At 38.3% G+C, this 15,668-nt stretch overlaps 1 protein-coding gene across 9 annotated transcripts in view; it reads left to right on the plus strand.

Annotated features, from left to right (window-relative positions):
- The window catches only part of snap25 (synaptosome associated protein 25), a 101,684-nt gene extending 86,813 nt beyond the window's left edge, over positions 1-14,871 (plus strand). For 6 of the 9 annotated variants that reach the window (XM_022227542.2, XM_022227543.2, XM_022227535.2 and 3 more), the window contains one exon: positions 9,693-14,871. In XM_022227542.2, the coding sequence (XP_022083234.1) occupies positions 9,693-9,761 (69 nt within the window). In that variant the 3' untranslated portion in view covers positions 9,762-14,871. The other 3 variants (XM_022227537.2, XM_022227536.2, XM_022227538.2) reach the window with 2 other exon arrangements.
- The last annotated feature ends 797 nt before the right edge of the window (positions 14,872-15,668 follow it).

Genomic DNA, 15,668 nt, shown 5'->3' on the forward strand with positions numbered 1-15,668 from the left:
CAAAATGACATCTCATTTCTGACTGTAAACAAAATAACCTCCAACAACATTTCTCTGTCTCTCAAATGTACCACCCTCTCTTCTGGTGCACACTATTGCCCTTGACCTTCAACCTGTAACCTCTACTCACACCCTGCATACCTCTGTCTAGGGCACATCCAATGTTGATCGTCTTTCTGCTGCTAATGAGCGTGCCAGTAAGCTGCTCAAGTGAACGAGCCCTCACTCAAGCCTCATCTCAAACAAAGAAAAAGCACAACGCTGTTGGGCTTTTTTTCCCCCATCACCAGCACATGCTTTCATCAATGCATGGAATCATCTTCATCTGCCAGGTTTTTTTTTCTTGCTGCTCTTTAAAAATGTTAATATCTTTCTTCTCATTCTTAACAGTGTGAATAGAAGTTAATGATAACCAATTTTAAGACACTGGTATACAATGTACAATTCATTAGTACTGTATGTACATGTAAGTGATTAGTCATTAGGATCAATTTTGGGTGCAAAGATGGGCCAGCTGCAGTGTTGTCCCCGTTTTTGGTATAATTTCGGCCACCATAGCTACCCCCAAAGACCAGTGCATTCACTACCATGGCTGTTACCTGGTCGTTGTGGCCCTAGTTGTGCAGCCTATTCAGTAACATTTAAGGTTGACCACATTTTACTCCTGCATGCAGTGCTTATTCTGCAGCATGTGGCCGCTTTTTGCATTCGGAATCTCAATAGTGAAAGAACAAAGAAAGTGCAAAGCGGCTGCTGCCGTTCTGGACCTCTTGGCCATTTCAGTGGTATCTGTTGTTACATGGTATCAAAGACGTTCAAGAAGGATGTTCATGGTTGCTCCATGTTGGAAAGGGAAGTCAAGTTTTCACATGCAATCCATCTACAGGTATCCTTGTTTGTAGAAAAGATAATGTAAGGATTTCTGCAATTTTTCAAGCTCTTTTGTTTTTAATTGCAAAACATTTCATTTACCTCGTTCTTGCCAAAGGCAATCGGGTAATTAACTATCATCAATCAGTATCTAAATACATACACCTGATTCAAATGACATCGAATAATCAGAGACAGTATTCTAAAAGAAGCAGTAATGTACAGAGGGATTGCACTCCATGTTTTTTCAATAACTCCTTGTTACTGAGTACCAACTGCAAGGGGTCTATTGTTGGAAAGTGTGACATTTCTGAGAAGTTTTATCATGTTGTAATTTCATGTATAAATCATGTTTCAGTACACAGATCTCTCAAAGGCAAATCCCTGATGTATTTTTTTTATCTGAAATGCCAGTTTTCTAAACAGTTTTAGTTCAGTGCTTACATTTTGTTTAACTTGAAGCTAGATAAAAAAAAACCAACAGCATTATGACAATAAGGACAAGCTACAGATTAATGTGAATGAATCATTGATATCAGGTCTGGATGGGGGAAGAGTGGGAAATAAACATGTTGGCAAGAAGACTGTCAAAATTTGGAAGTTGCAGCATGCTTTGTGGTCATTCTCTGTTTACTGAGACAAACAAGTTGGGGTCACGGTTTTGTAGGCAAGTTGAACTGGAATTTCTTTCCACCTCGATCTCCTCATCTTTTGGACCTATACATTTTTTCTTTCATCCTGTAAATGTAAAGTTCCTCTGAGTTTCACAACTGGTAATTGCATGTTGTAAGCAGACTGAACAGCCAATAAGGAAGAGTTTTGGTATGACCCAACCAAAACTCTGGCCACAAAGTTTGTGGCCAAAATTCAGGTCATACTTTGGCTAAAATGTGCATGTTTCTATCGTTAACTTGTCCCTCTGTGGCTGTTCTCTTTGTTTACCTTTGTGGGTAGCATGTGGGAGGCACAGCTGTTCTGGGAAACTCTTGCTTGCGAATGAAATTTCCAGACCGTGGTTGGTGATGTGGTGCTTGGTGTGGTGGTGTACGAGGTTGTTTTGTTCAGTCAAACTGTTTGGTATTATCATCCAAGAGGAGTCGCAAATCACTTCTCACCGTGATGAAATGCACTATGGGGTTTCTCAAAATTTACACTAAACATTGCATGGTAACCACATCTCTGGATTTGTTTTTCTTAAACTTAATACCCATTCTTTTTTTCTAGATTTTGGTTTCTCATTTAGAATAGGTGAACACCTTCATTCGCAAAAACAATCAACATTAAATGTTTCATTTGAGCTTTGATGCCTATGGTGAATAGTACGGTGAATTTCATAATTCAGAATGCAGATTCCTCAAGAATCAATCATCCCTTTGCTTTCCAAAAGGGAAGAGGGGGGCTGTAAAATCACTCAAACCAATCACAGCTGTGTCCTATCAAATGACACCTTGTTTAGATGTATTTCCTGTGAGAGATTTCGGGTAAGCCTGATTGATAGTTCCCATTCATTCACCTGCCAGATTATTTCTGATGACTTAAATCTTTATTAAGTTTGTCTCAGGACATGGATACATTTTTAGTATTTATGCATCCTTTTAGTAGTAAAATTATTTTGCTGATTGTTTTGCTGCAATCACCCTTTGCTTCCATTTAAAAGAAGCAAAACAAAATAAAAGCAATAAAACCAAAAACTCAAAAAGGAGGTGATAACCATGATCATTTGGTTTTGGGCAACAAACAGAAACGAGGATTTGATCCTTTTGAAAGTAGTTGACATAGTGCAGTGCAGATTTTAAACCCAAGGCCCTCTCAGAGTTTGCCTGGAAACTGGCAAAGAAGAACTCCAGAACTACGGTTATTTCATACAAACACAAACTAGGACAGTGCCAATTTTTGTTGTCGGTTGTCACAAGACTTGCTACCGTAAACGATCCAGTGTTTGTGTCAAATGGCATGAGCTCACTAAATAACGACACTGAAGTTACATTCCCAATCGTTGCTGCACCTCATCTGTGTCGTCAAGCACACTAATGCCTGTTGGTATTCATGTCTTTCAGTCAGTAGAGATATGTGGTATGCTGAGAGTGTATGAATGAAAAAAATGAAAGAAACTGTGGATTGCATAATATACATTTCAAGTTAAACCCACATAGCCACAATTAATATAGCTCCTCGTCATGCAAGAGCAAGTATCCCCTTTTGTGCTTGTTGATTAGAGCGTATTGCCTAATCCTCATCATAACTTTCTCTTTTCTCCCATAACCCCTCCACACTGCTAACCAACACCTCCCACTCTCCTCTTCTTTTGTTTTTTTCATTTTTGTTCTGTTTGGCCATGGTCCCCGTCCATCCTCACCAACCCACAGGCTGGCAGCAACAAAGATCGCATTGGGATTGCTAACAAACGGGCCGAGACCATTCTGAAAAAGTGATGCGCTTCAGAGCAAAGTGCCCCCCCATCCCTGCGCCTGTGTGTGTGTGTTCGTGTCAACCTGCCTGTCTGCCTTCCTGCCTGCAAAGTCGAACAAATAAAAGTCACCCCCTGTGCACTTTGTTACCTTTTTGATCCCCTCTCCCTTTGGGTGGTTTGTTTTTGATCACTTCACCCCACTGGTTGATTGCCGGGTGATACCACCATCTAGGGGTGTACAGGGGTGCCTGTCGGATCTCCTTATCCCACTGACAACATTGCAAATCTCTATTAACCCCCTTCCCCCCAAAGAAGATCCCTCGGAAGTGCCGATTGTATCACAGTTTTTGTCTCATCCTTTATGCGTGCTTGACACTGAAGTGAACTTACACAGGAATGGGATGATGAAATCCAACTGTATTTAAGTGCTGGATAACTTCTGGCTGAGATTCAATGAACACATGAAATTCACGATGCTTTATTCTTCTAGATAGAAAAAAAATTGACTCCAAAAAGTAACTTTTCATTGTTCACTCACCTGAAATAGTGTGGAATATATTTAATGTGAATGGTAGAAATAATTAACATCTGAACTTGCTAAATGTGTCAGCAGCTTATCTGTGAAATAGCCATCATTTTATTCTGTTTTTTTTTTTAAATGTTCTTCCTTGTGCTTGTCAGCTATTGCTACCTGTCTAATTGAACAGTGCAGAAGCTGTGTTGTTGATCAAACATGTCACATGGGTCTGAATTCCCTCTGAGAGACACACACAGTTCTGTCCATTCTGTAGATAAGTCTCATTTCCAAAAGAAGCAAAGATTAGCAGGCTTGGCAAAAATGTTAAAAAACGTACGGCCACCCTTCAGAAAAAGACAAGCCAAGGAAAGCACCTAAATTCTTTACAGTCTTCTTAAAGGGATATTCAAATATTTTTGGGTGGATATCAAACATAAATTATTTAACAAGCCAGGTTTAATAAGAACAAGTTGTGCATTTCCTGTTCTCCCCACTTATAAATGTCAGCAGGTTGAGTTCAAAATATCCAATAGTGGACTCAATTTTGTGCTGGTTACATATTGGATGTGGGCCTTGCCCCTTGCTTATTACATAACACGGTGATGATAAGGTCCACTTGTAGTGTTTTTTGCAAGAATTCCCTTTTTGGGAAGTGGTTCAATCTCTATCCCCCTCATATCTGAATGCAACAATAACCAATTGTGTAACGATTGTCAAAAGCAGGACCTTGCAAAACCTCATTTGAAATAGTGAGCCCACCCCCCCTCGAAACTGCCAACCTCTTCAGTAAAACACAGAAGATTCTCAACAGTAACTATTGACACAAATCATCCAGACATATTGCTAGACCAGATGCCTTGGTTAAACAAAGCATGCTCCAGGAGAGTGTTTGCTGTCTGTTTCAACCTCTCTCTCATAATCCATAGATGTCCCAGTTTGTAATTTTCTGTTGGGGGGAGGTCTAGCTTGGACAGTTGGGGTGAGAATTTGTGAAAATCAACACAGGTTTGATGAAGAGAAATAGTTACGTAGCAGTTGGTAACTGCAACTTCCCCTTCACTTTCGGCCATTATTTTTATGGCGATTCGTTTGCCAAACTGAAACTGATTACAGACAGTTTCCGGTTGGCTGCTGCAATCGTGCCTCCTGCATGAAAGCCTCATATGATGCCATTTACAAAAAGTGCCTGCACTTTTCACATTTAAGTGCTCCAGCTCTTAACAGCCTCCTCACATTGGAAAGGGGCATACAAGACTGCAACAAAAAATGCTTTATATCTTGTACTTTGGCCACTGGACTGTATCGTGATGTTGGTTGTGTTTAAGGTGGTTGTCTGATTGAAAGTTAGAGAATGAACACTTCTTATGCTTGGACTTGAATGTGTCTGATATTAACGCTCAAAAATAGGTCAATTGATGCATATGGTCTTGATGAATATCTTGCACCTTTACCTAGCCAAACTGATTCAACACATGGTCGTGCATCTCAGATGTCTGGTTGAAATTGGCATTGTATTTGCACGTCTGTTGCCGTGCTTGGCAGACTCAGGGATGGATATTACATCCCCGAGACGCTCACCGATGTATTAATTTCCACTGTCTGTGCCCTAAATGACCCCCCAATGACCCTTGTGATCAAACATGTGAAGAAACGGTGAGTCATTAAAAAAAAAGCAAGATTGGTATGCATGGGCACACAGGGATGAAATTGCCGCCGTGGCTGCCATGGCAACAGGGATCCTGTATTGAGCAAACAGAAGCCTCGTTATTTGAGAAAGGAGTGCTGTCTTTGGTGCAGCTAAAATAAAGAACCGATAGAAATGGTGAAGATCTTGTATTTATTGTTGCTTCCTGAGGTTATCCTGTCGAGGACTCAAAAGTGAAAGTGGTACTTTTGTGTACCAACTTTATTTTAACTGCAAAGTCTTTAGTCCTTCTACTCATCCCTCCATCAAGTTGAAACTCCAGTACTACATGTACTTACTTTCCTCCTAAAAAAATTATCAGTTTATCAGAGGCCAACTTCAGAACCGAGAAGATTTCAAATTTTCTGTGACAAAATTTCCTGTGAACTGTGTCGTGTCAAAATATCCAGTGTGTGTATGCTGATTGGCGGAACAAGTCCTCCTTGATGGCTGTCAATAGTCCTGACATAACGAAATTCTGAAACAAACTGGAAAATTTGATGTTAACAACACAGCCCGAAAATTAAACTTACAAAAGCATGTACAAACTAACAACTTGGCTTGTAAACTTTCCTGCCTGACAACTTTAATGCCGTATAATTTACTAACGCAGATCTGCTGTTTCAGCATGTACTTGTATGCTTAAGCTTTGCATTAATAAAAAGCAGATAATTATGCTTTTCTGGTAATGTTGCTATTTCACTATTTACCTTTCAGAACTGATTCATAAAAATCTGCTTTTAGCTACATTTATGATTCATATTCAGCATTTCGTGCATTGTGGGTGTCAGACCTTAAATTTTTCTTTTTAACTATTCATCAGAAACCAATCTGAGACATTCCCTTTCATTGAAATTTGGTTTATTCCCACTTTTTTTTCATTAACAATTAACGAGTGCAAGTCACAACAGGCTTATTGTTTCAACCTGTAATCTGCATTATCTGTGTGAAATATTCTCACTATTTAACATTCACCTCATGGCTTTTGAATAAATATTTAAGTGTGCAATATAGACATTTAATCCTCTTATGAATAATTGAAGTATAACCCTGTAGCTTCTGTAAAAAGATGTTTGTTTTGTTTTGTTACTGTGGTCTCTTTCCAACAGATTAAAAAGAAAAATCTTTTTTGAGGCTAAGATTGGTAACCCAGGAGTATGCAGAAAATGCAGATTTTTTTACTCAGTGGAATGCCCTCAAGTCTGGAACTTGAGCAAAAAATGTTGGCAATGTACCCCCATAAGTTGGTCTTGGTGATGTTTATTTTAGGATGGGACCACTAACAGAACAAAGCAGAACATACACCTTTTCTTAGTATCATCTCCATTTGCTCTTCTGAAAAATTTGAAATTCTTTGTCAACTTGTATTTTCTAATTGTAGGTTCTAGAAATTTTGATGCATTCCAATCGAAGTACTTAATAACCTTCATATTAGCAATTGTAAGCTTTTTCTTCACAGTATAAATATTATAAATAGTACAGCTGTACATTTGAAAAGTCAATTGGAAATATTTAAACATGTCATTAAATCTAGTCGTGATTGTACATTTTCCATCGTCATTTTTTCTTTGTAAGATATTACTTTTGCTATAAGATTTTAATCGTTATATAAGTATCTCAAATATTATGAATACATGTAGATACTTTAGATTCTACTTTTGAAGGAAGACATCAATTGTCATAATTATCTGTTGGAACTTGGAAAGGCTCCGAGTTTTGAGATGTTAAAGGGAAAGATAAATTGAGGGAAGGGGGGACCAAAGTAGTCCACCTTTCCATTTGAAATTTCAGCCTGACAGAAATAACTTTTCAAAAAGAAAATAACTGTTTTCCTAAATTTTCATTGAAATACAGACAACTTACAAGGGCAAAAGTAGTATGATTTCTAACATCCAGAGGTGAAAACTGAACACTGAAGAAAAGATAACTTGGATTTAAGTAAACCCTAAAACATGGCTATAATTAAACTGCATGTATTTGCCGCAATTGCTTTCATATGAACTAGAAACAGTATTATAAATCATCTTTAAATTCATTACCAGTGTCAGTTACACGTACACTTCAAACATTCTTCACTTTGACAGTTGCTACCATATATGTTAATATTAAATGCAGCTTTACTTCAAAGAAATCTTGCAAATGATTTTTATTTTGATTCAGAGTTTCGTCAGAGGTTTTTCCATGTTCACTGTGTTTTGTTGATTTATTTGATTTCCTTTCTGTACATTATTGTTTGTTTGGAATGTTTACATTTGTTTATCCAATGTAGAGAACCAAATTCACTAGATTAATAGAGTGACATTATTTCATTTAACATAAACATGGAATTATTTGAACTATAATCCTACCAAATCTGCCAAAATCTAACACCTGGTTTTGATTGATTTTGATTGACATTTGACTTGAGTTCTGACCTCATTAATTCACTTGAGGCATGATATCCCAAAATTCATTTGAGTACAAAGAATTGTACGAGATTTTGGTGGATTAAGGAAGGAAAAATGCCTCTGGGGTTTGGTTGAATTCCTGTTAGCTTCAAGCTTTCACACATATTGAGAAACAAAAGTATGCCAGTGAAATACATTTTGTAAATGGAAAAAGTGCAGCCTTTGTCAGGGAGATAAAGTGGCTAAGCTTGCTCACTTTTCTCGTTTTGTTCATTGTTCATTTTTGCTGCGTCAACTTATAAAGGCTTAAAATCAACATGCACCATCGATGCTTATGTGCACAAATACCATGCATGGTCATGCTGAAAGACATCCATTCTTACGCTGTATTTCGTGAGAGATTGTTTCATTGATTTCATTTCTGTTAAGGTGTGTTCATACTTCGTGTATTTGAATGGAAACAACGAATGGACATCAAAAAGCATTTGCTGCAAAATTTGCCTCTTAGAATATGTTCAACCTTTGCTCATTGGCAGCTTGATTGTTGGTACTGGCATCATAAATTTGCTTTCACATGCTCACATATGCTCTCATCGGATTGAAAACTAGCCATTAAGCTGGAAACGTTTTAGGGGGATGGGGGACTACGGTCAAATGTTTGGGCTTTTAAGCGGGACTAATGTTAACTGAAAAACTATATTTGGAAACAATCAACTTTTTGTTCAGTTTTTATGCTATATTTTTGTAAAATGTGTAAATCTATATTGCTTGTCATCCTAATGTTGTGTTGGAAGTTGTTGTGGCCACAATGTGTACATTTTATTTGATTACGTACATACCTGTTAGTTTGTCAGACTGGCACTGTCCATGTTTCCCTCCCTTCCTGTTTTGTTTCTGTCCTTTCAAGTTTGTTATTTGAATTCTACCTAGGTAACCTTAACAAACCTGATGTTTTTATCCAAGGAGTTTTATGTGCACTTTGTGTCTTGTAACATGATCTTATAGTCACGTTGGTGAATGACATGTCCTGATTATACTTTTGGACGACGACTTCCCTCGTTAGTCCTGACTTTCTTTTCCGGCCGGCCTTTCCATCATGTCTGTCTTGTGCATTCTGTCCTGTTGGTGAAAGTTAGTCGTTTTTGTTCTGTGTCTTGTCCTTGAGGTCGGTCTTTATAAACACAGCATTCAGTTTATCAAAGGTGAGCATTTGTCAAAATACCTTGTTTTTTATTAAGAGCCTGGTCCTCTGAAAAAAAAAGGTCTACATGCACTCAATAGTCCCCTTGGTCACTGATATTGCCCTTTGACCTGATCTCCCACAATGTGAAAACAGTTTTTACAGTCCCGAGGAAGATCTTATGGTGCAATCATCAAACTTGTCAATAAAATATTGCACGTACTATTTGGCTAGGTACAAAAACAATAGAGACAGGCGTGGTCATTTATTCTTGCAAACGACAGTCCCCTCTTTTGAGTTCTAAATGTTTGCCCCTATCATTTACTTAAAAGATGAATCTGGAATAAGATGGCCGCACCTGAAGACCCCTTCTCAGTGGTGCTGTAGTGTATAAAATAACTGGTCTTTGACCGATGGCCAGCAGGGATTTTCCTTGAGTGTACAGAGATTGAAAGTTCAGATTCATCTATTGGAAATTTTGCACTAAAACATTGTTGAGCTGTTAAGGATAGGTTCATAAGACCCCATGTTCATCATAGATGTTCTGGCTTCCACCCGTTACACCATTTAACAATTATTTGTCGTGTGGATCTATTAAATGCCTGAATTAATCATTTTTCACTGGTAACCAATGTCCTTTACAGGCAGAATCCAATGAGGAGAGGATCTCGCAAGCTGACAAGAGGGCCAAGAACATCTTAAGGAACAAGTAAACCAATTGAAGTTGCCCAGACTGGACACACCTCCCAACCTCTGTGGTTGGTGACAGATTCTGTAAAAAATTATAAAATATATAAATACTTGCACCGAAAGAAATAAACATAATACCAAGCATCACAAGCACAGATTGAAAAATCTTTTCGCTGCCAAGAATTTTAATGTCTTAATCTTTTCCCCCATTTTTACACAAACCTGTAGCGTGCTGCTCCTTTGGGTAATAAGTGTAAAGTACAGTAGAATGCTTTCTATGCAAGATTTTAATAAATATGGTGACAGTGGGAGGCAGCAGCAAGGAGTTTTGTTTGAATTTAAGGGTATATTCAGTGGCGTATCCAGCAGGGGGACGGGGTGGGGGTAACTTGCCCCCCACCGTGGAAATTCTCGTGGAATTTTAAATTTTTTTTTCAAAAAAATGGGTGAATAAAAGAAAGTATTCGTTATATTTATGTATCAAATATGCAGCAAATAAAAGCATGGATGTCGGGACCGTAAGGCTTTTGGATTTTTTTTCTCCACAACATCATGTTGAATGGGATCAGAGATGCATTCGCTGATTAATCCGCCCCCCCCCCCCACACCACAAGCTGGATATCCTGCTGGGTGTATTTGGGCCCGCTCTTTGATGTGATTACCTGGGTTTGATGTCGCTACGGTGAAAAGCGGGAATATGTATAAAAGAAGAAGGGCAACTTTTTTTATGTTGTGCTGGTAATGTCAGGACACTTGCATATTGTTTGTGAGGTACCTAACGTGAACATTCATTTGTTTGTCCGATAGTGAAGAAAACTCGGTGAAAATACTCTCTTTTCTTCCACTGTGACAGATAAACTTGATGTCAAAATGCCCTTTAAGCAATATTTCAGAGAGGTGGAAATTTGCCAACCTGGGCACGTCCATATAACGTCTCTGTGGACTTCTTGAATTCTAAAGTTCACATGAGGTACGTAAAACAAACTTGCACATGCCTTTTGTCCACTGACATTGGTTGGGAGACCCAGTCTTGTTGTCATTGTGCACACCTGTACATCAGAAGGCCCTGGTAATGATGACGACGACATCGCCCCAACCTTTCTAGAATGACTGGTTATTGATGGCTTATCTAAACAGCAGCTAGCACAGTGTTTTCACTGTCACTAGAGTCCCTCCTGATATGAAGCGATCCAGGGCACCAATTCATCTGTAGGAAAATGCGGCATTAAAGCAAACAGTGAGAATGCATGGTTCCACAGTGTTCTTCACTTCAAAAGGAGGAGACAGGAACCAATGCCCCAGTGGTTCATGTGTGCTATTTAATTACTAAGTGTTATCCCGCAGGAATCATTGCATGCCTGGTGCCCCACACTGACTGTTGTGTTTTTGAATATTTACCAGTAAGGGACGCTGTGTGTGGGATCCATGCACAAAAGTCTAAATACCTTTCCCCTAAAACAGGAAAAAGGAAAGTCGTTGAAAAAAATAATGCCAACAGCATTGGTAGACAAGGGCTCTAGTAATTTTAGTATTAAAATAAAGCACATAGTTGTAAAAGAAGTAAAACATTCCTTAAAAGTCAACAAGAATCTTCAATACCTTTTTAGCTGATTGGTTTCACAAGACACCCTGCATTCCATTAATATTTTTCCAGGGGTCCTTGCAAGCTTATCTTCCCTGCAAGAAACAGAATACATGTAAAGAAATGCTGTAAAAGTTTAAACATAGGCTGCATCCGAATCTCTTGTCTAGAGCTAGGTCTAGGTTCTTCACTCCATTAGAAATGCGTGGAGACGCGTAGACAATAGACCTAGCCGTAGCTCTGGAAGCCCGTTTCGGACACAGCCAAAGTTTGAATGGAGCAAAAAGAAAGACACAGGTGGAAGTACTGAATTCAGCGATTATCAGCTTCCTGCAATATCCATGATTGCCCAGGGCCCACTTTTACTTGGTGCTGCTAAAGTTTCTGCCAGGACAGCCTCCATTTGTGTCATCGTAGAGGAAGAACACAGAAGGAGTTACAACTCAGGCACTTCAAAGTGTTCAATGATGGTCGCTGCCTAGTCAGACGAATAATAGAAAACATTCCAAAAATGCCTGGTTACTGCCTGCATCTTAGCCGGACAAGCGGGGCCAGTAATATACTAGCAATACTTTAGCTTTTTGCTGGCAATTAAATACAAATTATCAATGTGACTGGGAAAGAGAAAATTCCTGATATTAGACCTACTTTTGCCATCGTAAATAAACGTTTAAAATTTTGATACACTGTTCCATTATCCATGCAAAGTTTTAATTTTATTCTCCTCTGTCCAATACATCAGTGTTCAAAGACTTGGAACGAATTTGGCTAAGGCTGGCCAAGAAAATGTTCACTACTACTGGTAAGCTTAGTTCATTAGGAACAAAATGCGCTATTTCATCACAGGGAGTGATCATGAAATCTCATAAAATACACTTTTGTACAAACGCCACAATAAAAATGATTCAAACAAAACACAAAATCTTGTAAACAACTGGGCTTTTTATTCCCAAAATAACTCCAGAAGAAAGCGCTCATTGAGGGCAATGACTGCACATATAGATTTACGGCACTCAGCGTAATGCAAGCAACTGCACAAGCATTAAATTTGATGTTGTCATGAGATCATACCAAGCACCAACAAAGGCATGAATATTCAACTTCCTATACCTCAGTACACAAAGTTTTAAGGATGCAGATTACCATTGACAAATTGCGGTGGCAATCATACGGTACCAAGGGGTTTTGTGGTTGTAAAACAGAGGGTGCATAGCAAGCGTTCATTGCGCTCTGGCTATGGACATACCAGGCATGCCAGAAAGCGGTCATTGGCCAGATGTTACAGCCCGAGCAGTTCAAACTCCTTCTGTGTCCTTTCTCTATGGTGTCATGGATACTGTAAGCAGTAAGCTCAGCAAGGAGAATCCTGACATCACAAAGAGAATTGGCTTAAGAATGAGATGTGATACATGATATTTCCATGTGAATACATGCATGAGCATGCTTTTTTTGTGTGACTCATACTTCCTAGCAGCTCTGGGGCTCATGTCATGGTGCTGCGAAGTGCAGAATTTGGCTGAGCAAAGGTAAAATGTTGCACAACGATGGGTCATCAGCCAAAGTACCCTGCAATGTGTATTCATTGTGACTGGTCCCCAACTGACTTGTGTATATGACACATTGAACCGAGTGATACTCTGCGTAATGGCACCATGACATATGTACCACACAAACACCTAGACTGTGGATGAGTTTAGTGGCTTCAAGGTGGTAACTCGGCATGATTAAGTCAAAGTGTATATTGGTCATGTAAACATGTACATATCTTCAATAATTTTTCTTTCCTTCCAAATTCAGTTAAATATTGTTTCTTTTGGCTTTCACTTTTTTTCTGGGATACTTGTCATTGGCACATTTGTAAGGGATACTTAGATATTCTCACCATTTTAAAGCCAAGTTCAGCATGATTCAGAGCAGATTAAACATCTGTGTAAATACAGGCTGTTAATTGTACATTTTGGTGATAGAAGGTGTTGAAGCTGTATTATAGAATGTGGTTACCAGAAAATCAGTAAGATGTTTGTTAAGTGAATTAACACACAGTTTTGGTAATCTGTATAAATGAAAGAATACATTAAAAGAGTATTCTGAAGAATTTGTATGTTATGTTAAGAATGTTATGTTTATATCAAGGTTATGTGTCCCTGAAATTTCATTTAATGTAATTTAATGGTTGATTACGTTAAATACATACATTAAACATTCACAGAGAGTTGCTGAATATTTTTTTTAACACTGGAAAAAGAAACGTCATCAGGAAAAAGAAACATCAGAAAAATAAAGAAATATTAGTTACACCTTGATTTATTTTCAATAGGTAATATTTACCAGTACCCAATAATTAAATAGTTACCTACTGGTGCACATTTTTCAGCACTGAATGCCACTTAGTCATTTTTCTGTTCAACTTGAATCTTTGCTGCTCCAAACTCAGATACTTTGTTTTAGACAGTCCATGACTTGCTGACAGCTCCCCATGCGAGGTTTAGCTGAGTCTGTTGGTACTCTGTATTGGTGGGCCTTGTAGATAAAAAGCCTTGCACCGACAAACCCATCCAGATGGAAATATTAACAACCCTTGCCAAGAGCAATTTGATGTTTTACTGTATTTAATACATCACTTCAATATTTAGAGTAACTTTGCACTTAATGGTAATAATCAGACAGCAAGATTTTCAAAATGGCTTTCACCGATTAGTAGTTGCAGTAAATCATTTAAGCAATAAAATATGTGTAGCAATTTCAAAAATGTTTCAACAACATAGTGTATTGGTATATGTTACAGTTATTATTAATAAGAAGGTAAGAATTCATCCCACTAACAGAAAGTGAGCAGTAATGCTCTGTTTCTTACAGGAAAAGTAGAAATGTTAAAATTGTTTCAAGTGCCATTTGTAAAGTTTGATTTTGGACTTGATGGTTTATTCTTAAATACTAGTTTTGTATGAACTGTTTAACTGATCACTTTTGTTAAGTGTTGGACAATCAGTCTGATAACAAGATGACAACCCCCATCCATTTCCTCTTTTCCCTACCATATATTTGTTATTCCAACACTGTTCCTGTTACAAATTGTTTTAGTTAATGTAATAAAAGTTTGTTTATAAAGTTTGAAATTACATTTCACTTGATCTATCCATAATTCATCTTGGAAACGTATTGCTATATAAATTTGTAAACTTAAGTTACATATGTAGACTTTGATCCAGTAATATGAATCTTCTTAACCCAGATCATTTCATTCATGGGAGGTCGTTCTTTTTCATGTGCTGCTCCTTGTCTTTGGAGCAATCTATCGGCATGGTTATGATCTTCCCCTTCTCTCCTGCAGTTTAAGAAGGATCTGAAGACTTATCTCTTCAATGAGACATTTAAGGATTAATTTTATTATTAATTTCAATGTACATGTATTAGCGCCTTGAGCACCTTGGTGGATCTTTGCGCTCTATAAATTGTCATTATTATTATTATTATATGCTATTTAATGGTATATATTTCAAATTTTTTTCACATTTATTAAAAAATAAACAAGTACAGTATCTTGAAAGGTACCTTTTGATGTTTAAGATTTTATTTCTTTGCTGTCAAAGAGCCTCGATGATCAAATTATGTGAAAGGGTTTTGTCGAAGCAGATGATGTTTAATTAACTGTCTGCTGGCTGCTTGCGAAAGTCAGAGTAAGGCCTACATGTAGAACTCAACGTTGACAGTCACCTTTATTTGAAGGATCCACACAGGCAGGAATTTCTCACTTGTATTTTTCCCTTGACCAATTTCCATATGTTTATAAAATCTACCCCCTTCTAAAAAAAGTTCAAAACAGCACAAAACAAAGTACTTTGATTTTTGTCAAACCGTAGAGGAAGGACACAGAAGGAATTTGAACTGCCCGGGCTATAACATCTGGCCAATTACCTCTTACTGGCATGCCATGCTGGGATCAGGTCAACTCGGAAAACTCGGACCCATTCCAACTCGGACCCATGCCAACTCGGACCCATGCCAACTCGGACCCAGGACCAACTCAGTCCCACGCCATTTCGGACCCACCTCGCTTCAACTCGGACCCACTGAGTCTTATGGTTGTATTACACCAAATACGCCCCCGTAGACCGAAATACCGCCGACTGTTGAACCTCGCGAAGAGGTTGGCCTTCATTTTTTTCGCTGGAAATTCAAGATTATGGCTAGATCGATCACTTTTCGTTTCAATTTTATGAACTTTTTTATTCGCCTTTTCCCGAAGATGCCCCCCTAATAGTAGTAAAACTATGCGCTCATATGGATGTAGCCGCCTGCCTCTATCCAAAATAGGCCCGCATTGTGGGGCTTTTTGTGAAAGAAATAC

This window comes from Acanthaster planci, linkage group LG01 (assembly GCF_054643075.1).
Source record: "Acanthaster planci isolate LZ-2023a linkage group LG01, COTS_SCS, whole genome shotgun sequence".
NCBI lineage: Eukaryota > Metazoa > Echinodermata > Asteroidea > Valvatida > Acanthasteridae > Acanthaster > Acanthaster planci.